At 42.8% G+C, this 26,087-nt stretch overlaps 1 protein-coding gene across 3 annotated transcripts in view; it reads right to left on the reverse strand.

Annotated features, from left to right (window-relative positions):
• The window catches only part of MRPS15 (mitochondrial ribosomal protein S15), a 58,296-nt gene extending 34,096 nt beyond the window's left edge, over positions 1–24,200 (reverse strand). Inside the window, exons 1-4 of one of the 3 annotated variants that reach the window (XM_069223868.1) lie at positions 24,067–24,200; positions 17,728–17,790; positions 15,803–15,878; positions 12,243–12,291 (exon numbers count right to left, since the gene is read on the reverse strand). In XM_069223868.1, the coding sequence (XP_069079969.1) occupies positions 12,243–12,291; positions 15,803–15,843 (90 nt within the window). In that variant the 5' untranslated portion in view covers positions 15,844–15,878; positions 17,728–17,790; positions 24,067–24,200. Of the gene's footprint in view, positions 1–12,242; positions 12,292–15,802; positions 15,879–17,727; positions 17,791–22,446; positions 22,699–24,066 lie in introns of those variants that run through there. The other 2 variants (XM_069223866.1, XM_069223867.1) reach the window with 2 other exon arrangements.
• Positions 24,201–26,087: the final 1,887 nt, after the last annotated feature.

Here is a 26,087-nt window from a genome sequence, read left to right on the forward strand (position 1 = left end):
GTGAAGCAGAATGTTTATTTGCAGTCTGCACAAAGGACTTATGCTCAAAAAAGATCATAAAATCCATGATTAACTAAATGAAATCTCTATCTGGTACGAACCAGCTTCCTTTACATAATCTAAAACCTGGTAATGTCCCTAAGGCTATATCATGTCACAAACGTATGTCCAAGGCATTTGGACATTTTACTACATTAAATATAGATTTCAGAGATATTCTAACAGCATCAGGTACAGTTTGAATTGAATTATTATTGTAATTGTAACTTAAATAAGCGCGTCTTACCACCACAACTAAAGGACAGTTACATAAAGTGCAATGTTTTATCTGTTCAAATCGAGTACCCTGGAATTCACTCCATTTTTAAATACTTACATCATCCAACATACTCTTATTAAGAAGAAGAATGTGGTCTGAACCATGGGAACTTACAAAACGTAACTGGTTTTAAATAAAGACAATGCCTAGTGAAGTCTCAAATTAAACTAAAACATTCTGCTTGCCCTAACTTGGAATGTTGTGCATCATCCCTAAAAGGTAACTTTTAGAAATGGGGTCTCTAGTTGGCAGTCGGTTTGCACCCTGTCCAAGAAGGTACCCTCACTCTAGTCAGGATAAGGAAGATACCCCCCCAGATAACCCCTGCTCACCCCCTTGGTAGCTTGGCACGAGCAGTCAGGCTTATCTTAGAAGCAATGTGTAAAGAATTTGCACATCACACACAGTAACACAGTGAAAACACTACAAAAGGACACCACACCAGTTTTAGAAAAATAGCTAATATTTATCTATTTAAAACAAGACCAAGTATGATAAAAATCCAACATACAGTAATAAAAAGATGAATTCTGCAAGATTTACTAAAAAATACAGTTCCTTGAAGTCAATAGCTCCACCTGGGGCTATCACGGCATCATGATCAACAAAACCGACAGTTCAGGCCGGCCGCAGCGTCGCAGGCCAGCTACGGCCTACAGTATCTTGGGTTTGTAGGGCGTCGTGACCCTCACGGTGAGCTCCAGAGAAGCGGTGTTGCTGACGTTGCAGTGTTGGTTCCAGAGTCGGTGCAGGAGTCATCGGGCCCTTGAAGTCACATGCGTTGCAGATCAAACTCCGGGCTGAAGAAGTCAGGAGCGCTGGCGTGGATGGCGTCGGTCTGTAATGCGAAGCGGGACGATGCGACGTGCGGTACCCACAGATCACGGTGCAGGTAGCGGCTCGGTGACGGCGTCCAGCGGGGTTGGTGAGACCAGGGCTGCGGTGTGAAGCGGGCAGTGCAACGTGCGGTGTCCAAAGGTCACAGTGCAGGCAGCATCATCGTCATTGCGGAAGGGCTATCGTCGTTAGGCCCAAGCCAGCGGGACAGAACGGTGCTTTGTGACCCTCACGAACAGTGTCCACAGGCCACGGTGCAGGCAGAGATGCCTGGTGACGACAGTGGAATCGATGGTGCTGGCGTCGATGAACCGGGGCTGCAGGACGGGACAATCCTTTGTGCTCCTCACGAGCGGTATCACAGGCCACGGTGCAGGCAGCAGCGCCGTTGTCAGCAGGAACGGCGTTGTTGGGGAGGCCCAGACTGAGGTGTGAGCAGGCGATGCCAGAGTGCGGTGCCCACATGTCGCGGTGCGAGCAGTTGCTCGGTGAAGTCGTCTGATGACGGCATCGGTGAGACCAGGGTTGCGGTGCGAAGCGGGGCAATGCGACTGTGCGGCGGCGGCATGTCACGGTGCAGGCCAGCGGCTTAGCTGGCAGAGTCGCAGTGGTTTTTCTTCTTGTACAGCACAGAACACACAGTTCCCAGTGCTGCAGGTTGGGGAAACTGAAGTCTTTGGTGTCCCCGAGACTTTCAACAGGAGGCAAGCTCTACTCCAGGCCCTTGGAGAACTTTCTCAAGCAGGACACACAGCAAAGTTCACCCTTTGCACTCTTTTCAGGCAGAAGCAGCAACTGCAGGCCAGTATAGAGTATAAAGCAATATAGCAAAGGAACAGTACTCCTCCTCCAGCTCTTCTCTTTGGCAGAGGTTTCTCTTGATTCCAGAAAGATTCTAAAAGTCTGGGGTTTTGGGTCTTCTTTTTATACCCTTTTCTGCCTTTGAAGTTGGCAAACTTTAAAGCAAAGTCTCAAGTGTTTGCAAGATTCTTCCTTGTCCAGGCCAGGTGTGAACGACCACTCCTCCCTCCCTCTAGCTCAGATGCCCCCTTTTGTGTCACTGTCTAGAGAAGAGGTGTGAACAGCCCAACTGTCAAACTGACTCAGATGGGGAATCCATAAACAGGCAGAGTCGCAGAATAGTTTAAGCAAGAAAATGCCTACTTTCTAAAAGTGGCATTTTCAAACAGACAATTTAAAAACCAACTTCAATAAAAGATGTATTTTTGCACTGTAAGTTCAAAGACCCTAAACTCCACATTTCTATCTGCTCGCAAGGGGAACCTGCGCTTTAAGGATATTTAAAGGCAGCCCCCATGTTAACCTATGAGAGAGATAGGCCTTTCACAGTGAAAACCGAATTTGGCAGTATTTCACTGTTAGGACATATAAAACGCACTAGTATATGTCCTACCTTAAACATACAATGCACCCTGCCCCTGGGGGTACCTAGGGCCTGCCTTAGGGTTGCCTGACATGTAGTAAAAGGGAAGGATTAGGTCTGGCAAGTGGGTACACTTGCCAAGTCGAATTGGCAGTTTAAAACTGCACACACAGACACTGCAGTGGCAGGTCTGAGCCATGGTTACAGGGCTACTAAAGTGGGTGGCACAACCAGTGCTGCAGGCCCACTAGTAGCATTTGATTTACAGGCCCTGGACACCTCTAGTGCACTTTACTAGGGACTTACCAGTAAATCAAATATGCCAATCATGGATAAACCATTAAGCAATACAATTTCTATAGGGAACACTTGCACTTTAGCACTGATTAGCTAAGCAGAGACAATAAACCAGCAAAAAGAGACCTGAAAAAAATAGGAGGAAAAAGGCAAAAAATGTGGGGGCATAACCCTGCAAAAAGGGCAATTTCCAACAGTAACTAAATAGATTTTACCTTTATCACCTGTGTTTTGAAGGAGAGTTGCTAAACATAAAGGTAAACCAAGTCACACTTAAGTCACAGACTTCCAGAAACTAATCCAAGTTTTTTTCCCCATAAAATGTTTAGTTCACCCACAGATATCTCTCCCTTTAACCCCTTCGCTGCCAGGCCTTTTCCCCCTCAGGTGCCAAGCCTTTGTTTGGCTATTTGGGGCAGTTTGCGCTTAGGCCCTCATAACTTTTTGTCCACATAAGCTACCCACACCAAATTTGCGTCTTTTTTCAACCCAACATCCTAGGGATTCTAGAGGTACCCAGACTTTGTGGGTTCCCCTGAAGGAGACCAAGAAATTAGCCAAAATACAGTGAAAATTTCGTTTTTTTCAAAAAATGGGAAAAAAGGGCTGCAGAAGAAGGCTTGTGTTTTTTTCTCTGAATATGGCATCAACAAAGGGTTTGCGGTGCTAAAATCACCAGCTTTCCAGCTTTCAGGAACAGGCAGACTTGAATCAGAAAACCCAATTTTTCAACACAAGTTTGGCATTTTACAGGGACTTACTCAATTTTTACGATTTTTTGTGCTTTCAGCCTCTCCTTCCAATCAGTGACAGAAATGGATGTGAAACCAATGCTGGATCCCAGAAACCTAAACATTTCTGGAAAGTAGACAACATTCTGAATTCAGCAAGGGGTAATTTGTGTAGATCCTACAAGGGTTTCTTACAGAAAATAACAACTGAAATAAAAATATATTGAAATTGAGGTGAAAAAAAACCAGCCATTTTTTTCTACGTTTTACTCTGTAACTCTTTCCTGCAATGTCAGATTTTTGAAAGCAAGATATCATTACGTCTGCTGGACTCTTCTGGTTGCGGGGATATATATGGACTGTAGGTTCATCAAGGATCCTAGGTACCCAGAGCCTATAAATGAGCTGCACCTTGCAATGGGTTTTTATCCTATACCGGGTATACAGCAATCCATTTGCTGAAATATAAAAAGAGTGAAAAATAGGTATCAAGAAAACTTTTGTATTTCCAAACTGGGCACAAGATAAAGTGTTGGGAGGCAGTGGTTATTTGCACATCTCTTAATTACGGGGTGCCCAAACTAGCATGTGAATTACAGGGCATTTCTCAATTACATGTCTTTTTTGCACACTGTCTTACACTTGGAAGGAAACAACGAAGAGAACAACAAGGGGCAGTAACACTTGTTTTGCTAGTCTGTGTTTCCCCAAGTCTCCCGATAAAAATGGTACCTCACTTGCGTGAGTAGGCCTGATGCTCGCGACAGGAAACACAACATGTACACATCACATTTTTACATTGAAATCTGATGTGTTTTTTTGCAAAGTGCCTAGCTGTAGTTTTTGGCCTCTAGCTCAGCCGGCACCTAGGAAAACCTACCAAACCTGTGCATTTTTTAAAACTGGACACCTAGGGGAATCCAAGATGGGGTGACTTGTGGGGCTCTCAACGGGTTTTGTTACTTAGAATCCTTTGCAAACCTCAAAATTTGGCTAAAAAACACGTTCTCCTCACATTTCGGTGACAGAAAGTTCTGGAATCTGAGAGGAGACACAAATTTCCTTTAACCCAGCGTTCCCCCAAGTATCCCGATAAAAATGATACCTCACTTGTGTGGGTAGGCCTAGTGCCCGTGACAGGAAATGCCCCAAAACACAACATGTACACATCAAATTTTCCCAAAGAAAACAGAGGTGTTTTTTGCAAAGTGCCTACCTGTGGATTTTGGCCTCTAGCTCAGCCGGCACCTAGGGAAACCTATCAAACTTGTGCATTTTTTTAAACTAGAGACAAAAATGTGGGAAAAATGTGTGCTTTCCAGCAAAGCTGAAGATTTGCAGGGCATTGTGGGTAAGGAAATTGTGTGGGGTGCATGTGAAGCACACCACCCTGGAATCAACCAGATGTTTAGTTTTCAGATGTGTCTGGGTCTTGTGGATTTTTCTACATGGCAGCGTCCCAAAGTCAAAAAAGTGCAGCCCTTACCGTTCCAAGCTGGACGATTTTGAGAGTTACCAAGGTCTCACGGCCCAAATGTAAAACCAAAGCTCAAAATAATCAAATGTCTTCTTGCTTGCCGTGGGCTAAAATGTTTTATTTTGTGGGGGAGAGCTGAAAGACTGTTACCCCCTTAAGTTTGGGGTGGGGTCATATCCAGGCCCATACTGTTTGGAAGCCACCACCCCACTATTTCTTTTTTTTTATTCCATGCCATCAGAACAACTTTGTCTCCATTTATTTGGGGGTGGGGGGGTGGGGGGGTGGGGGAATGTCCAAACCCCCACCCTTTTATTTTGAAAAAAAATCTTGCCTGGTCTCTGGTGGGCTTTCTGTCCCCCTTGGGGGCAAATGGGCCTTCCAAAAATAGGCTGATCTGCCCCCAAAGGGGGCAGATATGGCCAACAGTAGTGTGTCCCCATGGGGAGCGACCCTTGCACAAGGGGCAGCCCCCCCCAAACAAAACACACACATAAACGCACACCAATCCCTGGTGTCTAGTGGTTTCTGCCCCCCCGCCCCCCGGGCAGATTGGCCTAATTATATTAGGCCGATCTAATGGCCTAAAAGTAATTTGCCCCTCCAGGGAGCGGCCCTTGCCGAAGGGGTCGCTCCCTACACATAAAAGAAAAAAAAATTTATCCCTGGAGTCAAGGGGTTTTCTCCCCCCCCCCCCCCCCCTCCTAAGGGCAGATCGGCCTAATTATATCATATTATATAGATATATTAGGGCAGAAATGGCCTAAGAATTATTTGCCCCCATGTGGAGCAGCCCTTACCCAAGGGGCTGCTTCCCTTATACGTAAGTGTAAGATAAAAAAAAAAAAAAGTCTGGTGTCTAGTGGTTTCTGTCCCCCCCGGGGGCAGAAATGGCCTAAAAATTATTTGCCCCCCTTGGGAGCGGCCCTTGCCCAAGGGGCCGCTCCCCTCATGTTTATTTCACACAAAAAGAAATTCCCTGGTGTCTAGTGGGTATTTCTGCTGCCCAATCGCATTGCCGGTATATGGACTTAATGGTTCCGTCCATGGCGCCACACAGGTGCAGCCATGGACGTAACCATTACGTCCATGGCGCTAAAGAGGTTAATGTTCTTTAGGAGAAACTGGAACTGAATTTGAAGCTATATACAAATTATAACAAGACATACACAGATTTTACCACAGCCCACATTTCGACATAATAGAAGAGTGCCATGTCTCAATTCAAAAATAGTCCCAAGGTCTTAGCATAAATTATGTTCAGTGCCACATGGAATTTACGAGTCATAACTGCCAAGACATAGCATAATATCAAATTGATGTTTTAAGCAAATACCCTGAAAATGGTTAAGTGTGATAGTGCACCCACTGATCAATACAAATTTAGCATACCTCCGCTTGCTCTTAAAACTTCAACTTTGATCCTTCTAGTTGCAAAACTTAGGATAGGTTACAATCAAATATCATACTCAGATAGATATATTAAGAACTTTATTTACCAGATTCCCCTCCTTATACCATTTATGATTTTTACTTCTTTTTTCATAGGACATAACAATTTTCAGAATGCTGTGAAATTAGTTATTATTGTTCACAAGATAAGCTGGAGGGAATCTGGAGTAATATCTATTATAACCAAATTTATCTGCGTAGGCCAACTCATTTACATACTTTTGGACTGAAACAGTGAACATAAACACCTTTTCCTAAGATTTTATATATAAATATATATATATATATATATATATATATATATATATATATGTATATATATATATAGTTAGGATCTAGTTTCTATAGAAACTTTGGCGCCGCTTGACGAATCTTCACAAAATTTTCCCAAAAGATGTGACAGTCACGTCAGCTGCTGACTGGAAAGTTTCAGAGTGATCCGTCAAGCAGGAATGAGAAAAGGGGGGTGGGGGAAGGAGGGGGGTGGGGGAAGGGGGGGGGAGGAGTAAAAATAGGAGCGTTTCTCATGTTAATTGCCAGAGGGATTTTGATCAGCGATAGCACCTGAAACACTGGATGGAATTACACCCAATTTGACACAAAGGTAGCTCTTGGTCCAGAAAGAGCCTTTTTGGTTATTTGGTGTAAATCTGTTCACTAGTTTTTGAGCTATTAAAGGAAATCCAAATTTGTATAAATTGGGACGTGAAGGATGTGACCCTCCCAATCTTGTGCTGAGGTGTGACTGGCTGCACACACTTCAACAAGGAAGTGTTGGCAGCCATGTTGGGGCTCTGGGGGGGCACCTACCAAGCAAAAGGAAACCAACTCCACTTTCTGCAAAAGAGAGCTGACAAACAGCTCGCCCTTGCAGAAAGCGGAGTTTTCATCTGTCTTCCCTGCACGCAAATATGTGTGCAGGGAAGACAGATGAAAACATTGCTTCCACATGCAGGGAGCTGCTATTTAAAGCAGCTCTCTGCTTGTGGGAGCAAAGCTGACTCCCATAGGACTAGGGCCACAGAGCCTTCAGGCTCCCCCGCAGTCCTGTCACTCTCCCCCATCCCACAATAGGGTGGGGAGGGGCAGGTTGGGCAGGGGAGAGAGAGACACACACACACACTGCAATGGTTTCTCCATGCAATGACTAAAATGCACAGGAGGACGTCACCTGTGGCATAATGGTTAACGTCACAGACCCTCACACTGAAAGTTGAGGGTTCTAGTCCAAACGTGTTTGCAGTCATTTACCTACTTTCATTTGTTTTCAACTTCAAAATGTTAAGGTCCATAATGAAATGTGATCTCCCTCTTTTTAATTGACAAATACATTATTCTTTTCAAGTACTAAGCCATGTTCACGCAGGGGTGGCTGTGTTTACACTCCCCTAAATACCATTAAGTAAACAAAAGTAAACATTCATAAGAGACAAGCGTAGCATTCATTTTCAAGTGTTAGAACAATTTCCATCTTGGAATGTTGTGACTAAATAAATCCCAATTTCGTAGGACAGTGTACTCTCATACAAAATGAAACGTACTATAAAATGAATATCAATATTGTTCCAGTACTACTGCTCTCTACTTAGCATTAGGGTACACACTGAAGCTGAAAATTGCATCTAAAATAGTAAAAAGATTAGATGTAACCCTAATACAGCTGGAGTTGCAATTAATAATAGAACCTGCCGAAAACCTTATGCATGTAACACAAATCCAAAACACACTGCAGTATGAGGAGCCATGGAACATACGACTCGGATATTTTACATCGGTAGTTGTGCGATTGGAGTACTGACGTTAGAGGAGGTGTTTATAGTAGCAGTGAGCTGACATACTTGGGAGCACGGAGGCAGCACGGACAGTGAAGTGGGGGACCTGCCAGGAATTACATCGTGATTCACGCGTCTACATCGATACCCACAAGAGCACGAGCGAAGTACTGACGGAAGGAGAGGGTCGGAGGAAGCGTGACCTGGAAGAAGGGAAACGCTGGGTAAGTCTGGGGCTGGGTAATTGGATGTTTTCTCCTGGTGCTCGGCATAGGAGGGCACTTGACAATACGGTTATCTTCTGGCGCGCCATCGTGCCATACATTAAATGTGCCCTGCTAAGGATCCGGCTCTGTATTTCATAACCCTGTCACCGCAACACACTGGTGTCTTCCGGCATGTCAGCATGTAACGTGTAGAACGTTGAACTGCAGCAGGCACCGATTAGACGTTGCTTTGAAATTTCAAGTGACTCCGCATTTACAATCATCAGCTGCAAGCATAACTTGAATTGATCCCAGTTGCGGACAAAACGTGGTGAAATCAGAACACGGGCAGAGGCATGTTGAGTTTGCAAAGCATACCGTCGATAGATCACTGGATGTACAAAGGTGATAAACATCATACATGTTTGGATATAGGAACGGTTTTCCAGCCCTTAGGGGTGACTTCAGAGAGGGTGGCGAAACAAGCCTCTTAGCCTCTAAAGCATTATTCTCAGCTGCCAATTTGATAACTAATACTATTAATCGGGAAGAAAACAACACAATAAGATTAGCAGGACAATTGGGCAGATTAGAGAAACTTTCTAAATTGGAACTCAGTAAATGGTGGGAAGCCACACAGCTTCGTAACTGCTTGGACTCTAACATGGCCCCAAGAGGCCTAAGGATATGTATTGTACCCACTTATGAGGACCGGGTCCATGCATGATCTTTTTTCAATAAATTAAGTTGAGAACTTTCACTCAGAGTGTGTGCTTTAATCCTTTTGGAGATAAAATATATATATACACACATACATACAACTGCAGTAAGACATTCTGATCCTGTAGGCAGACCTTCATATGGACAAGTAGTGTAAAAACACAATAGAAATAGACTAAATGCTGTGTGCCTAACCAACAAGCAGTTTATGCTTAAGGGTCTTAGGCTTGGCAAAGGCAGAAAATGCAAGAAAGGTGCTTTTATGGGCACAGAGGAATGGAGAACCAACCTCTGGAGGATCACTGGAAGCAGAATGGAACGTAATCACAATACGGCAGTGATTTTAAAACTCATGTCTTGCCTTGCACCGGAATTGGTTAAGTCTCTTCATAAAAGAGCAAAGCGCTGAGAGGTCGGCGTCTGCCGATGAAACAAGTACACATGAGTAAAGAGTTTGCATAATAAACAGTGTAACCCTTTAATCTTTTTTTTTTTTTTTTTTTGCGGAAGTCTTGATGGCATGCGATTCTACGTCACCTTTGATCATCTGTGCGTAAAGAAGGACGGACCTAACCCTTGTCTGTTGTCTATGCCGACAGGTTCCACTGAATTTAGGTCTACAGTTGAAGGGCAGGCAGAAAAAAGTTTTAAAAAAACATAAAGGGAGAGCGGTAGTGAGGGTGTATCCATTTATGTGAGACAAACAACTTGTTCTGAGAATGCAGCAGACGTGCATTTTAGTAACATATTTGGAAATCAAGTCATTTCTGAGAAATGACTGGGAATGAGGAACTCGGAGCTTTATTTCTTCTTCCACATGACTCTTTCCATAAGCATGAGCAACACAACAAACAAAAGAGGCTCCAGAACAAAGCGTGCATTTCCAAAATGCCTTAGAAGGCATCCAGTAAATTGCCTCGGTTCTATACATAATGCATGCTGCAGACTGAATGGACCCCTAGGTAGCAATAGTTGGTATTATTACCACCCAACTCATTTTTCTCACTTGATCGCCCTAAGAAGGTATGAACTGGTCATTCCAGGATTTGAATTTGTGTGACCTGTAACTGGACGCTCAACCCACTGAGCTATTTTACGCCACCTCATTAGACCGCTTCATCTGTTCTACAGACATTCGCTGAAGAAAGACTCACCTTGTTAAATACTACCCCTCTGGAAAGTCTCATCCTTTTGTAATATTCTCAGGAGTATTTGAACATGAGCTCTAGTTTACACAAGTCAAAGAGTCATCAACAAAATACAATAAAGCCTTTGTCTTCACCTGCGCCACAGGTTTCAGTCATGGATGCGTTTAGATCCGGTATCACGTGAGTGTTTGCTATTAACCTCTGTTTATTTCCATATAGCTTTACTTAAAAGTGGCATTTTTATTAGGTCTACTTACACACTGTACATTTTATAAACTTAGTGGACTGTTATTGCGAAAGTTGGGTTCAGCAAGATACTGCCATGTACTTACGGGTATGGCTTAAAGTTAAAAAAAAAAAAAGCACAACGATACAGTCAATGCTAACTGCATCATTTCATATCATTTTTTTTTTTTTTACTTTAAGCGGGGGTGAACGAGAGGGACTGCAGAGACATGCACTAAACAAGCACATGTTGAGAACTAAAAAAACAAAGAGTGCCTTCACTGCAGGAGCCTGCAGTGTAAGGACAATGGCCGCTGGAAGCAGTACTTGATCGAGGCGCTATTACAGGACAGCAGGACAAAGACTCAAGTGAAGCCCAGGAGAAGATGGGGGAGATGAGGAGGTGCTGATCAATAGTAAGCAAGGAAACGAGTGGCGCAGGAGCCATGTGGGAGCCAGCCAATGGTAAATAAAGGTCAAGTGGGAGCCAGCCAATGGTAAGTAAAAGTAAGTAATAGGCGGGCTCTAAGCCCTTTTTAGGATTAAAAAAAAAAAAAAAAAAAAAGAGATTTAGTAAGTACAGCATAAGGGACATGCCGAACTCCTCAAAGCTATCAGCTTACTAAAAACCATACACTGAGTGCATATCTCTCACACTTCCAACGAAACACCCTGCACAGTGAAGTGTGCTACTCATGTAGGCAAGCGCTTTAGCACCTCACATGAGCACTACATAAATGTTACAATACAATGAGACATGAAGCAGCACAGCAATTGAATCTGATGAACTGGCATTTGATGTGTAGTAGATATAGGTGTTATAATGGTCTTAAATGTTGTCATTAGTTTCCCTATAAAGTCCCCAAATATATCACGAGCATAATGGATCTTAGTTTGCCAACCATAGTTTGTGATGGTGAAAGTCTCTACACTACTTCTATAATAATAAATCAGTGGTAATGCTGTTGAATTTTCCCATGCTTTGCGAGTCTAATTTAGAATTTTCAGGAAAATGAAGCAGTTTGTTGAAAGTTTGCTAGACCTACCATAAAAAGGGCCACTCAGCACACTATTATCTATAGTACCATAAGGACCTATAGAATACATGTGTGTAACTTTAGCATGTGGATCCCGTTTCATTTTTCCGGTTTGAAACTAAGTAGAAAGCAATTGATTACTCGAGCCGATTCTCAGTGTTACCTTTAGTGGACAGGATATTTAGTAGATAAAGAACTTAAAGCACAGGGAAACAAAATCATTTTTCCATAATCGCCAAATTGGTTTGGTGATGAAACCAGAATGCAAACTCGAGGCTCACGTTTTGACATCTGACAATTTAGCCATCGGACCACATCTCAGCTTAGCTACTGGGGACCTACCATTCCCTTTATTGCCTCCAGTTAGCAGAATATATTGGGGTTAGTTACACACTTAATATCTAAAAGCAACATAAGGGGTGTCAGGTTAAATGTGAGTGAAATAAAAGCTACATACTTGAAAACTAGGTCTTTCAGACAATTGTGATTTATCTGGCATGGATAAGTAGCAGTGGAATTTGAGGAATATGGTAGCTTTTGAAATGCACAGTTGCAATTTTACGATAAGTCAATTACAGAAACTGGACTGTTCAAATTTCGCAATTTTCAACACTGTTTTTTACACGTGAAAACTCACCTGACTTGCCATTTCCAGTGATAACAACCGTTTGACAACATCATCCACTCTGCCAGGAGACAAAAACAGAAAGGCACAGTTTTTTAGTCCTTATTTTACTGGATTTGAAACAAAGGATATTTACATGCATTGAGTAACAACAGTAAAATGACTAAAATAATTAGAGAACATGCAAAGAGAATAACCGTAAGCAACAACAGAGGGGTGAGGCTGAGGAAAGGAGGAGCACTTCCAAATGTGGGGGAGAATCAACAGGTATAGTAAAGAGGGCGATGAGGGCATGAAACTAAAGAGGTGAAACCATCACACTGCCTGTGGAAGACCATGTAAACAGGAAAGGCAGAGCACAACAACTTTACGTCATATTGTCATATCAAAGAACCACCCCTTCTTTTGGTTCCACAGGCAAGTACCAATCTGCCCTACAGAATCGCCCTTTATAGAACAAATAACTCATGATGCGAAGATTGTAAAAAAATTAGTCACCACATATTCTGAGCCAAAATGATAGCAGACAACAGCAAATACACACTTAGCGAAATGGGGCTTGACTTCAATTTTCTCTATGTAATTAAATAATAAGTGTTATTATTAACCAAAACAATATTTACTTATCAGAGAAATCTAAAAGAATGTTATGTATGCAAACATTTGATCGTGGCTGGCAGCATGTGCATTCTGCTTATATGCACCTGAAAAAGAAGCGAGAACAGGATTCTTGTATTTGAATAGATAATTTGTCTTTTGAATAACTCTTAAACATCCTATAGTTTCAAAAGGGACTGCAACTTACTTAAAATTTATCTTCTAGGTGATATGGGAGGCTTCCATCTGGAGTTTATTTTTCCTGTTGTCAATCTATGCGCATTCCTCTAAAGGCAATAACCAACTCCATGTCAAGGGTCTGAGACAATGTGTTACCAGGCTAACGTTTTACAGCAAACTCCTCCTTGTTTGGCCACCCTCAAGACTGGCTTGTTTTTCCTTTTTAATTTATGCTTGCAACTGAAAAAAGGCAGACAGTTGCAGCTCTGGTCATGTGCTTGCTCCTCGTTAAGTGTGAGGGGATGTTACTCTAGGGCCAGTGGTTCCCAACTTGTGGTCCGTGGACCCCTGGGGTTCCGTGAAGCTTCCTCAGGGGGTCCGCAACTGCTTAGAAAATTAAATAATATTAACAGATCAGGACCCCAGCTTTCAGTAATGATTCAGTGGGGGACCCTGGGTTCCAGTAATGATAAAGTGGGGGTCCAGAGAAGTCAGAAGATTGGCAACCACTAGTCTAGGTCACCGCTCTGGAAGGCAACACAAGCAAGCACTGATGCAGATTCCCAGTTCTGCTGGTATTTACATGCGAAATGGAATAATGGCCTGAAGAGAAGTGCCAGACTGTACAATCGGTAATTCAAAAGATGGTCATTCACTGCCACCTTCCCAATAGTAGTTTATCAAGGGGTAAGGGGCGGTACAACTTCTAAGCATATGTCAGTACTTCAGTCCCTTTATTTTCAGGAGCTAACAATAGGTGTGTTTAGTTCAACTTAAAAAGGTCAGATACCAAATACACTCTATGGAATTGTTGGTGTTGGCACCCCATACATGAGTACAGGTCTGGACTTTTGAATCACAGATGTGGGAATGAGAAGGTGCTGTGCAATGTGTAAAGTCAGGTCCCGCTTCTAGTTTCCTATCCCCAGGCAAACGTCTGGGTTGCTGGTTCTCTACTACTAGTGCATCTACATATACAACTCTGCTATACAGATCTTTGAATGTGATTTGTGGCAAATGTTAGCGCAGGGGACACTAGATCTCTCAAGTGGGCGTGACCGGCCACAGATTTCAACCCCAAGAGCCTGCACAGGTCGCAAATTGCTCATCTTATCTACTTAAGTATTTGTGCACCTTCCCAATCCTGTCTCGATGTCCTGCTTCTTGCCCCTCAGATCTTCATCCATTCCCCTACACTTTCCTAGTACCTATATCCATCCTTTCATAGCTGCTTTATGTTTTCCTTGAGAAACATTACTTCATCATACTGAAGTCAACTTTAATATTTTTCCTAGAGCACGTGATTCACTCGCTCTTGCACCAGGACCTCAAAACTACAACTGCCCATCCTCTCACCTAAGGCAAGACTATTTTATTTCTAAGTATTTAATCAACCAACTCTGCACCTCTTGGTGCTTCACTTTTAACTTAATGTATGTAATACATTTATGATTTCATCTTTACACTGTTTAAAAGATCTTGTCTTATTTTTTATTTGCATGTTTTATTTTTAATTATTATGTCCCCATATTTTGGTCAAAGAGGTGTGTCACTTCCCAACATTTTCCAATATATGTTTTTGACCCTACTTTAGATTGCTCAAATGCACATACAAGACCCACTTCTCTTACTTTCTTACTTGTGTAGACACAGATTTACAATGGTAAACAGTCAATTTTAGCATGTGCCAGATAGTTATGTAACTAAAATCAATGTTAAAGCTAAATCAACCACTTTGTAGTTCAGCATACTGTCCCATTTGATATTTATAATTTTTGCCCTAAAAGGTTTTAAGTTCAACAATCTATTGCAAGGGTCACAGATTATACATCTGTATTTACGTTAGTCATTCAAATACTCTTTGAGTGACTTACTAGACAGTTTTATCTTGTACATTATGTAAAATAAATTCTAAGCAATTATCAGCCGGTCTCACAACCAAAACCACAATTAAGAAAAATTGGTTTGCTTAAGGCCTTGGTTATGCAATTAGGTCACGTAAGAGTAGAACTTTGGTATAACAAGACCAGTCACCACAAATGGCCACAGCCACACCCAAAGGCTGCTTATAGCATTTCTGCACTGAGCAGACTCAAGACGTTTACACTCAGAGAACTCTCAGATAAAAGATCTCCCTCTTTATCCCTTGCCCCATGCAGTTCAAGTATATGTAGACTACAATATTGGATGAAGTCCTTTAAAGAACAAAATCTTTCTTCACTTTAGTACCGATTTCTTGGTACACTGTTTCTGCTGTCTTTAAACATCAAATTGGGATTGGCCTTGTATTTCATACAGTTATGAGTATTGGCTGTACTTCTTTTATGTGACTCAATGATCAATGAAAGTTCACTAACGAGGTATCGTGTTATCATCTGTATCTTTCTAGATAGCAACAACTTTACTTCAGGAGTCATGTTCAGTCTTCTTTATTATTACAGTACTTTCCAGATGTATTTTCTAAATTATTGTACACCAAATACCAGCGTTGGCAATATAGATTCCTTTTGAAAAGTGATCACCTATTAGCCACCAGAGATTTCACTCAAAACTCTGGGGGGTCAGAGGTGTGCCAAACATCATCATAGCTCACATTTAAAGTCAGGTCTGTGTAGTCAAGTGCAGTTACTATCAACAACTCTCACATCTGTGGCCTGAGTCAATTTTAATTGTGTGGCTGTAAAAGGAGAAGACGCCCCTTCTTCAGAGGCCTATCTTCAGAATACCTCTGAAGACTGTCTACGGATTGAGATATTCTGTACACAGATCTTCAGTTCATAAAAACTTCTACTTACGATTCTGCAATTTTTACAGTAGCATAATCTTTCTGTAGCATTGTTGGGGGCAGGTCGTCCAGCTGACTTGGAAACTCTGTAAAACATAATTGATAGAAACAGGTCAACAGATGAAAGACACACAAAGAAGGATGCCCTAACAGACAAACCCCTGTTAATGTACTCATTAAAAACGGCCAGGGTGCGTACCTGTTGATAGGATGTAATGACAGAAGCCAGATTACTTAGCAATGATGGGTTTTCAAAATGCCGGAAGGATATAGTTGCATAATTGTAAATCATACCAAATTAGCACCTTTTCTATACATTTAACTAGCTTAATTTACGCGATCAGATTTCAGCCACAGACGAGAAATTACACGCTGCTGTGGAAAAGGAGTTGCACAAGGACGATCAAATGAACTTACCCTTCAAGGGTCAAAAGTTCATGAGAGCTTACATGCATGGAGTCACTAAATTCTAAGAACATATAAATTGAACTGTTAGATTGAGTTTACATACCACCATAGAAAACAATGATTTGTTTTCCAGTTTAATTACCCTGGGGAGACGGCATCAAATGTAGTTGAGGATTTTCTTGCTAACACAATGTAATCAGCAATGTTTTCAGACTAAGAATATGTGTGGAGATGGTTCAGGGTCCAATTTGCTTGAGATATGCAACACACCTCTTCATCTAAGAATGACCCGCAGGTTCAAACGGGATTTAAAAGGCAAACATGGCTGGCTTATTATCAATTTCTTCATCAGCATTTTATTCTAGAAGACGGGAAAGTTTTTTTTCTAACGCCGATTTGCTTTCTTTGTACTTACAACTATCAGATCAGGACAAATTATCAAGACCTGGGTGATTGGGAACAATATTATACAGACGTAAGCACATTCATAAAGTACAAGGTAACCATTGATTGTGCTTGATCTATTACAAGAGCAGTTGTACAAAACAAATGCACTGAAGCATCCCCTTTTGAATTTGTCGCTTTCTCTGTAAAACCAGATATTTTCTATTTCCTATTCATCTGACTACAATTTTGAAAGCTCGTACCACACCGCCCTTGGGTGAGTTTAAAAAATAAAAATGAAAAAGTCATTCGGACTAGAAAGCTATTGTCTGTGGCTGACTGCCTATACATTAACACCATGCCCATTAACATGGTACAAAGACAAAGTCACATCAATAATCAAGTTTAAAACCAAGGTAATTATGCATACAATTTTATTTAAGCATTGACCCTAAATAAAGATCAAACCCCTCAACCTCTAAGTGCAGCAAATCAGAAGGAAGTAAGAACTTGCTGCAAGAAGGAACCGAAAGGAGAACCATTACTTTCAGTTTTAGGTCAATCACCAAAACCCAGAACAACACAAATCTTATCTAATTCTGTAGTACAATAATATGTCCAAGTTCTTAACCAATTCGATTTTTCTGCTGGATTGGTAAATAACAACTCAGTCTGTTTATGCAGATCTGCTTCAAGTTATTTTTTGTGTTGTCATTCAACTATGTTTCGTAGAATATGAGCATTCACAGTTGAGAATCATTGATCTAACAGCGACAGGAAACCGGAATACATAGACGGAGGGGGTTAAAAATTTGATGTAGGCCCTGGAACAGTAGCATTTTCCAACACCGTTTTGGTTTTTTAACAACATACAGACAGTTCTCGCACAGTCGCAACACTCAAACCTAACCAGTGCTTTATATTCTCATTTTAAAATTTGGAACAATTCTCAACAACATCCAAGTGTTGTCATTCACAGATGCAGCACTAACGTGTCTGTTAAGATGTTAATTTAACATTGAGGGATCGTTACAGCATGTTCAAGCAGAGGTATGCAGGATAATCTTAATAGATGTCATTTTCTCATTATTTGTTATGAAAAAAAAATACTTGGTGAGAAAAAAACACACACGTCCTCCTTACCAGGCTTTTTACTTGTGACTTTCGCATAATGACGGACGGACACAAGCAAACTGCTGCAGTTACCTAAAGAGTGAAAGAGAGGGTGCCACACTGTTAAAATAATAAAAGTAATAAAATCAAGAACAAAAAGCAAATATGAAAAGCGCTAAAAATGTAATTTAAATGTAAACATTTCAGAATTAAAATAACTAATCTTAAAGTCAGTGCCATAATTTAACTCCTTCAAAAGCACCGCATTTTGGCACTTGAAACATTAAATAATAATCCTGGTGCCTAACTGAGAGGGTCTTAACTGGGCTTCAGTCTCGTATCCTTTAATCTTTCCCACACAGTCACGTCTATTGCATCACTTTTACCTAGTAGCACAAGCAACCAAACGCACAGTACTGACTCTCTGCCAAGCCCCCATTTCCTTAAATCTTTGTTATTCAGTCACTTTGTGCCCTGACATGTCTCGTTCTCACATGCTCTCTGGGCCCTTCTCTTTTTTGCCTTCCTCCCCGACTCTGGTTGTGGGACCTGCTCTTTCTTACGCAACGATTCTTGCGTACGTTTTCTTTCCTTTTCTCACCCAGGCCATCTGCTCCATGTCTTCTTATAATATTTTTAGAGGTTTCTGGTTGATTACCTTTTCTTATTTTAATATATTTTGTGTTCATTATTATACTTTGAAATATTCAGAATAACGCACCACAGTATGCACCTTTAATAAAGCCTGAGCAACTATGTTATAAGTATAGAAACTGCAGACATAAAATCACATTTAGGGTCAAGTTTGAAACCAAGTTAATAATGCACAAAAGTTTATTTCGAAATTAATCCTAAATAAAGATTAAATCCCTCAACCAACGACAAACCCTCGAGATGCAGCAAACCAGAAGGAAGAGAGGATTTGCTGCACTGGGACACAAAAGACAAACCACAACTTTCATTTTTAGGTTAACGACCAGGACCCATAACACCACAAAGCTTATTTAATTCCGTAGTTCGATAATATATGCCACTTCGTACAATCAACTTGATTTTTCTGCCGGGCTGGTAAATAACATAACCCAGTCCGTTCATATAAACCTGCTTCAAAGAATGTGATATAGTCGAAGTTGATAATCATCGATCCAACACTGGTAGGAAACCTGAATGCCTAGATGAAATTACTTATGCCTACTACCCCTCCTACGGTATAGGCCATCAACCAGGACTCTCCAGCCACCTCTGTTCTGGGCTTGTCTTTCAATCTAACTTTAGGTGTAACCCATCTACTTGCAGTCAGCCTGGAGACCTCTGCCCCAGGTGTTTCTTGGCCTTCCTCTTTTCCTTTTCCCCTAAGGGTTCCAGGTCAGGGCTTGCCAGGTGATGTTGGATGCGGGCTTGCTGAGGGAGTGGCCTACCCAGCCTCACGTCTTTTCATGATTTCTTTATGAACAGGGAGGTGGATAGTCTGCTGCCATAGGTCGTTGTTGCTGATGGTGTTTGGCCAATGGATTGGAGAATTTTCCTAAGCCAGGTAGACGGCTGGTAAAAAAAAAAAATTGCCACTAAACGATGTGCAAAGTGGTGGCAATCTTGAAAGTGCAGAAAACAATGCTTATCTGCAGCTCCGCTCTGTCAATCCAGGGGTAGTAAGAGGTTAGTGAAGAGCCACAAGACTCCACCCAACTGCATTGTGTGGCTTTGTCAATGCTGGTGGAAGCACTGGCAAAGATCATAGTGGCTACCACCATGGATCACTAAGGACATTACTGAGGCGTGCCACAGTGGAGTACTGGGCGGAAGGAGAGACAGGGAAAGTTGAGTGGGGTTTTAAAGTAAACAGTGCAAGTGTGCTCTGAAAACAAAGACGTACACTCCTAAGGAGTCCTAAACCTGTAACTACATGAAAAAAATACAAACAAGAAGACCTATTATGTCAAACGTTTACACCCTGGCCAATCAAAAGCAAAGAGAAAACAAAGCACAGGGAGATGAGCCAATAATAAAAGGAAGGGAAATGAAATTGACAATAAAGTCATCTAAGCAAGTGAAACACTTGCCTGACTGTGTAGCATTGTATACAATGCTGGCTGTACAGAGACTGAAAGAACACAGTGCCAACATGCTGTTACAGCAGCCAGTGATGCAGATGACATGCTCCTTTTTGTCCAGCGACTGAATTGCTCCATTACGCACATAGTTTCATTTTATGAATTTGTGGACATGCCTTTGGTTTAAAGGTAAGTTAGGAGAATCCACCTAGGCACATATTTTGGGAGTAATTTATCCTTGTTGGCTTCTGCTCAAATACCGATGACAAGGGGTCATTTCAGATATCTGGTATGGAAATTTTGAGAATGCAGAGCTGTAGCTGGAAGTTAATTATAAGACTATAATTAGAATTTATGGCATGGGCTACTTTGCCCCTCTGGAGAATTGGGAGAGGGACATTACGGAAAATGATCTCAATACTCTGCTTGCTATATGTTTTGCATAAGTGGGTGGAATAGTGTACAGTGGACTGTTGCAGGGTGGAGGGGCATTCAGTGGCATAGAGTAGAGTGAGTGGTGTAGACTGGAGTGGAGTACGTTGACACTGCATAGAGTGGAGTGGAATACTGTTTAGTGGAGCAGCTACAGTGGTGTGACATACAGATGCATGTGAAATTTAGCAGCAGTGTAGATTATGGTGTGCAGAGTAACACAGAACAGTGAATTGTACTGCCTTGTGTTTCTCTAGATTTATCAATCAATCAATCACACTTCACTGTATGCTACTCCATTCTACGCCACGCAAGTGTATTCTCCTCCACTCTATATAACTCCACTCTGCTACATTCTATGCCACTGTACTAGACTCTACTCCACTATATCCCCGTATATTCAACTGTTCAAATCTGCACTCAATTCTATGTCCGTATACTCCAATGTACAACATTCTACAACTGTTTCCAACACTGTACGACACAGTGCTCCACTCTACTCTATGAGACGTCACTTGTTTTGCTTCCCAACCACTATTTTCATCAGAGGGGACATATTCCGTTATAGGATGGGAAACTTTGGCTTTTGGTGAAAATATCGGCGAACAGGAGCAGCGGATCTTATTGGCACTTAAGGCGTACAAATTAACATCATGTTAATATACCTACTTGAACTTGCATCTGTTACTCCACAGTTATGCCGCAGGTGGATAAGAGCGATCATTGTGAAGGAAGAGATACCCAGAAGCAGAAGAGCAGGAAAGAGACTGCCTCACACAGCAAAAGTTTATCAATATTAAATGCCTTCATCTGACTAATGGAATAGCTGCCAAAATATCACGTGCCCTCTGGCAAAAAAAAAAAACAACAAAAAAAAAAACACCCATATGACGACAGCATAAATCTCCCCAACTCAGCTTGAATTATCACTCAACTATAAATGTGTTTTCAAATTGCATCTTTTTCAACTAAAGACCCCTTTCCATTTTGGGTTAAAAATGCACTTGATTTTTCAGAAAAAAAATGTTTTGCCTTTCAAATAACAGTTTTAATTTTCAGAAAAAAAACATAGTAACCAAATATCAACTTGCCATTTTAAACTCATGTGTACAAATACCTCTCACTGACAGATTCTGCATCAAATGCACAGGTGTTACACTTATAGGACATGGATACTCACTATAACACTAGGGATGCATGTAATACACCAATAAGACCTGTGTTATGAAGCACCTCATATGCAGAGATAGCCACTTGAAGATCTTGCATAGCATGCGCCAAGTGAGGAGCAGGTGGAGGAGACTGCATTTATCTATCATTTCATGGTGTGCTTGTTGTCAAAGATGTTCGGATGGGGTGGGTCCGGGTCATAGGTCTGATGGCCACAAGAAGTTGTTCCAAGTGTTGCTGCTAAGGCCGAAGATCAGAACTTCTGTCTTGTATGTGTTCAGCTGCATGCAATTGTCCTTCATCCAATCGGCGACGTCTGTCATGCATCTGTGGAAGTTGGTTGTACTGGTGGTGCAGTCTTCGGTGAGTGAAAAGATGAGCGGAGTGTTGTTAAATTAGGAGATTATGTTGAGACCATGGGATCGGACGATGATGACCAATGAAGTCATATAGGACTTAAAAAGCGTGGGGCTGAGAGATGATCTTTGGGGGACACTGCATGCTTTTACTATGCCAGTATGCCACAAGTAGACAAGGAATGCCCAAAATAGTCAAGGGTGACCACTGGTATTCCAATGGCATTATCATGCCACAAACTGTCACAATTATGCCAGGGATAAAGCCCTTAAGATGAGGGACAGCATATACTTTTGGTGGTCCTTGGCACCCTGTATAGCTTCCAAGGAGCAACACTGGTTACTAGGGGGAGCCACAATGTCACACACATTAGGGTGTACAGAAGCCTACATAAACACAGAGATAAGTGCACTTGAGGCTCTTAATTGCCTCAGCTCTGGATCCATACCCACCTGTTCAGATTTGAGTGGTAATGTCATAATTATTACAAGCTATAAGTCACATAAACGAGGTTCAATAACAAAGTAAATACTACAATAAAACACCCTTTCACGACAATCGTTTCCCATAAAACAGTATTGTGGTTTACTGTATACAGTTTGTTAGAGTCTGTATTGGACTTCGTTGCCAGCCCTTATTAAGGACTAACGTTCTCTCTGGAGCTATGACAAATTACTTGTGCATTTAATGCATTTATTACCGCCCAAAATAATGCTTGCAATTCTCCAAATCAACACACATCCTACAGTCACCTCTCCCATCGTTCGTCCTTTCGTTAGAACCCGACCCTGCACGTGCAGCAGCGCTCAGGGGACTAATTAAGAAGTGTCCCGAAAAACGGCGGCATCCCCGTGGCCGGCAGATCGCAAACAGCACTCTCCGGGCGAGGAACATCTTCACTGTCAAAAAGATACAGCCAGGAACACAACCTACGCCTGTATAGAGGCTGCCATATTTAGTGAGGCAAATGGAGGCAGACTTCAAACGAGAGGAGGATTTTACCAGCAATTAACATGGCCGCCAACGTAATCTAGAACGACAGCCAAAGAAAATGAAGAAGTTCCAACTCAAAATATGGCCGCCGAGCGCGACCGGGCCCTTCTTTCAATGGTGTTTGCTGACTACTCCTACACCCAACATGGCCGAACGAAAACAGCTATTCCGCTCCAGCCTTTGCAGGATCTGACGTATTTTACCCTCCCCAAGATGGGAGTTCGCAAAAGTACATTTGCGATCTTTTAAACGTACCTAACGTGTCTCGAAACATGTTCCCGGAGGTCTAGGATGCTAACGTAGCACTTAGGGTGTGCCAGCATCCGGTGCATCGCCGTTAAGGGGTGTTTGCGATTTTGAACGTTTTCGAGTTTCTCTGTCCCCTGTGTAGTTCATCCAGACCATATTTTTTTCCTTTGAATTCATAACTTGAGGAACTGCTGTTTACAAATTCCAGCATTCAATACAGAAAAGCCCGACTTGGATAACATACTCACTCTCTTGCAACCGGTTAATTTGAGAGCTCTAGTTTTAATAAGACTGGGAGTACGGCGGGGTCCCAGAATGCGAAGGAATAACCTGTTTTAAAAAAGTAACGCGCGCTTCAAAAACTTCCATTATGGATTTATATGGTTCAAATGATGCTTAAAAATAATTGCACCTTTTGTTCTTTAGGTAGGGAGGCCAACTTTCACAATCACTTTACATGCCTTCATAATCACTGCCTCCCAGCTGTGGTCTATTCTACCTAGTTCGAAATGTAGGACCAGGAGACACTGTTTTTAAACTCGGTTTCCTATTTGGCCAAATTGTGTGTTATTGGGCAATAATTTTTTAACCTTAGCCCTCCCAAGCGTCACACATCTCAGGTTAGAATAACGCTAATCTGGTCATTTTCCTGCATTACCGCAATTCCAGAGATTGTCACGCAATTGAACCGTGTCCTGAAGTGTGGTAAAACCTTGTTCCAGTTTCTCACTTCGCTAGGTAAGCTCCGAGTATTGTTTGTCAAAGGCCACAAGGTGGCTCTAGTGTACAATGGGAGGTATAGATTCTATGTCAGGACCGAAGGCTCAGGACCGAAGGCTCAGATTATGCTTCTCTTTCTTTATTACTCAAAATATCAGCAGCCAATCAAAACACAAACTACATTTCCCAAAAATCATTGCAGAAAAATGTCCACCAATCAACAGCCCCTTAATCATATTAGAGTCCACAACCACTCTGGGACTTCCTCTTTCTTTGCTGCTCCTCACCGAGTTAAGTGCTTTTCTTCCCTTCTCGTTTGGGGACGTTTGTTGTGTTTAAGGGGCGCACGCGTGTGTTTGCAATAGCGCCGGCGTTGCCTAGCTTCTGTGCCTCTTACCGTGTGCCAATCGGAGCGGAATCCCGTTTTCGGGAGCTTCTGCTCTCGCATCAGTTCCCAGTCGTTATTTCCTTTCAGGTTGGCCCCCCCTTACAGCCGTTTAGCGCGTTGCGCTCGACCGGTGCCTTTCACTTGTGCGGCCCGAGTCGGAGAGCATGACCGTGCATGTAGCCCAAATCCTACTAGTTCTACTAGTTGGGCTATGTGCATTCCGTCGTCAATTTCTCCTCCAGCCATTGACAGCACGTCGGAATCGCGCATTTTTGGCATTCCTGACGTGTTTATCACCGGCTGTTCCACGCCTGGCTGAAAGAATTAGCTTTGCCCTGCGTTTTAGCGGTGTGCACGCTATATATTTGATTGTTAGCTCTTACTTACGCCCCTAGCTACATTTGAAGGGGCTGTAATAATCATATTACGGCTGTGCCAAGGAGCCTTATTGTACGGATTTTCCTTGCACTTGGGGTTGGCTCCCCCCTTCCTTGCTTCAGTGTCCAGGCTGAGTTTTGCGAAGTTGCTGTGGCAATCTGGTGTGATCATGACCGAGTGGCTGCCCTTTGAGGAGGAGGAAATGGGGCATGGTTTTGAGGACGCCCTCGGTCCCCAGTTGGGCGCAGGTTTGTCTGAGGTAATTAATGCCTCAGTACAACAGTCTCTGAGCAGGGCGCTGGCGGTGTCCGTACCGCAGAGGATTAACCAAGCTGTCCTCGCAGCTCTCAAGCCCATCACTCAACAATTTGACTCTTTTATCAAAAAACAAGGGTTGGCCCCCTTTGCCAGAGGAGAAGGTTATGGAAGAAGGCCCTGTGGCGGCGACTACTCACCCGACCTCTTCTTGGCCGCATGATGGCGCCTTGTCAGCGTTGGCTAAGGCTTCCTCTGACCATGTATATTGTTCCCTGCCGTCAACTTCCAAGGGCTCTTTTATAGAAGCAGTGGATTCGACTGACTCAGACTCAGCCTCCTCTAGGTCCTCTCACTCTAGCAATATCTAGTGTAAGCACAAGAGAGCTCGAAAATCTGGCTCTTCTCAGGTTAAGGAGAGGTCTCAGTCGCCCTCTAACCCATTCCAATTCAACCCAAAGGGCATTATCTACCCTCGCTCAGCGGATTGGGCCCCGGCGCAGGCCGTGACAGATTACCTCCACGACAAACTGAGGAAGGGTTTTGACAAAGAGGTCCAAAATAGATTGCGGGCTGAGTGCCCTAGGCCGGAGATTCTGGATAAGGTGGCGGAGACGCCAGATATAGAGCCCAGCATGCTGACCTTCCTTAAAAAATTCTCCAAGGACCCCAAGAAAGGTATCGACAGGGCCTGGCGTTCATGCCAGGACAAACTTTTGGATCTCGCAGGTCCCTTGCCAAAAAGTTTGGAAATGGCCCTGAGGGCTAAAGAGTCTGGTGAGCTATTGATTCCCACACCCTGGCTGAGTGGACTCAGAGGGCGATATGTTTGTTGGGGAATGCTAATTGCACTATTTCAATTGTGCATCGGAAATCAGTTCTCATGAGAATTGATTCGACATTGATGGAGTTGGGGGCGGCGGATGCAGGCCCCCTGGCAGACGATCGTCTTTTTGGCGACAAGTTTGTCAAAGATATTGCCAAGTACGTTACTACGTTCACAACTCTGGATAAAGCACAGGCGAACCTTAAAAAGGTCTTTCAGTCTGGTGTTTTTGGCCGGGCCGGACGAGGTAGGGGCCGCTCATCAGGCCGTCCAACCTTCCAAGGTACCCAACGTGCCTCCTTCCGGGGCCAGGAGTATAGCAGAGGAGGTGCTTTCTTCCCCTCCCGCTTCACCCGACGGCGTGGTCACTGAGGCGGTGCCAGATCTACCTCCCTTTCAAGCTTGTCTACAGGTGAGAATTCAAGACGGTTCTTTCATTCAGTTGGGGGGTCGTGTTCAGTTTTTCCTCCACAATTGGTCTCATGTGACTCAGGATGAATGGGTGTTGCAAACAGTCCAGGGTTTTCGTCTGGAGTTTTATCAGACTCCGCTGCAGGAGAGTATTCCTCCT

Source organism: Pleurodeles waltl, chromosome 3_1, assembly GCF_031143425.1.
Source record: "Pleurodeles waltl isolate 20211129_DDA chromosome 3_1, aPleWal1.hap1.20221129, whole genome shotgun sequence".
Classification (NCBI taxonomy): domain Eukaryota; kingdom Metazoa; phylum Chordata; class Amphibia; order Caudata; family Salamandridae; genus Pleurodeles; species Pleurodeles waltl.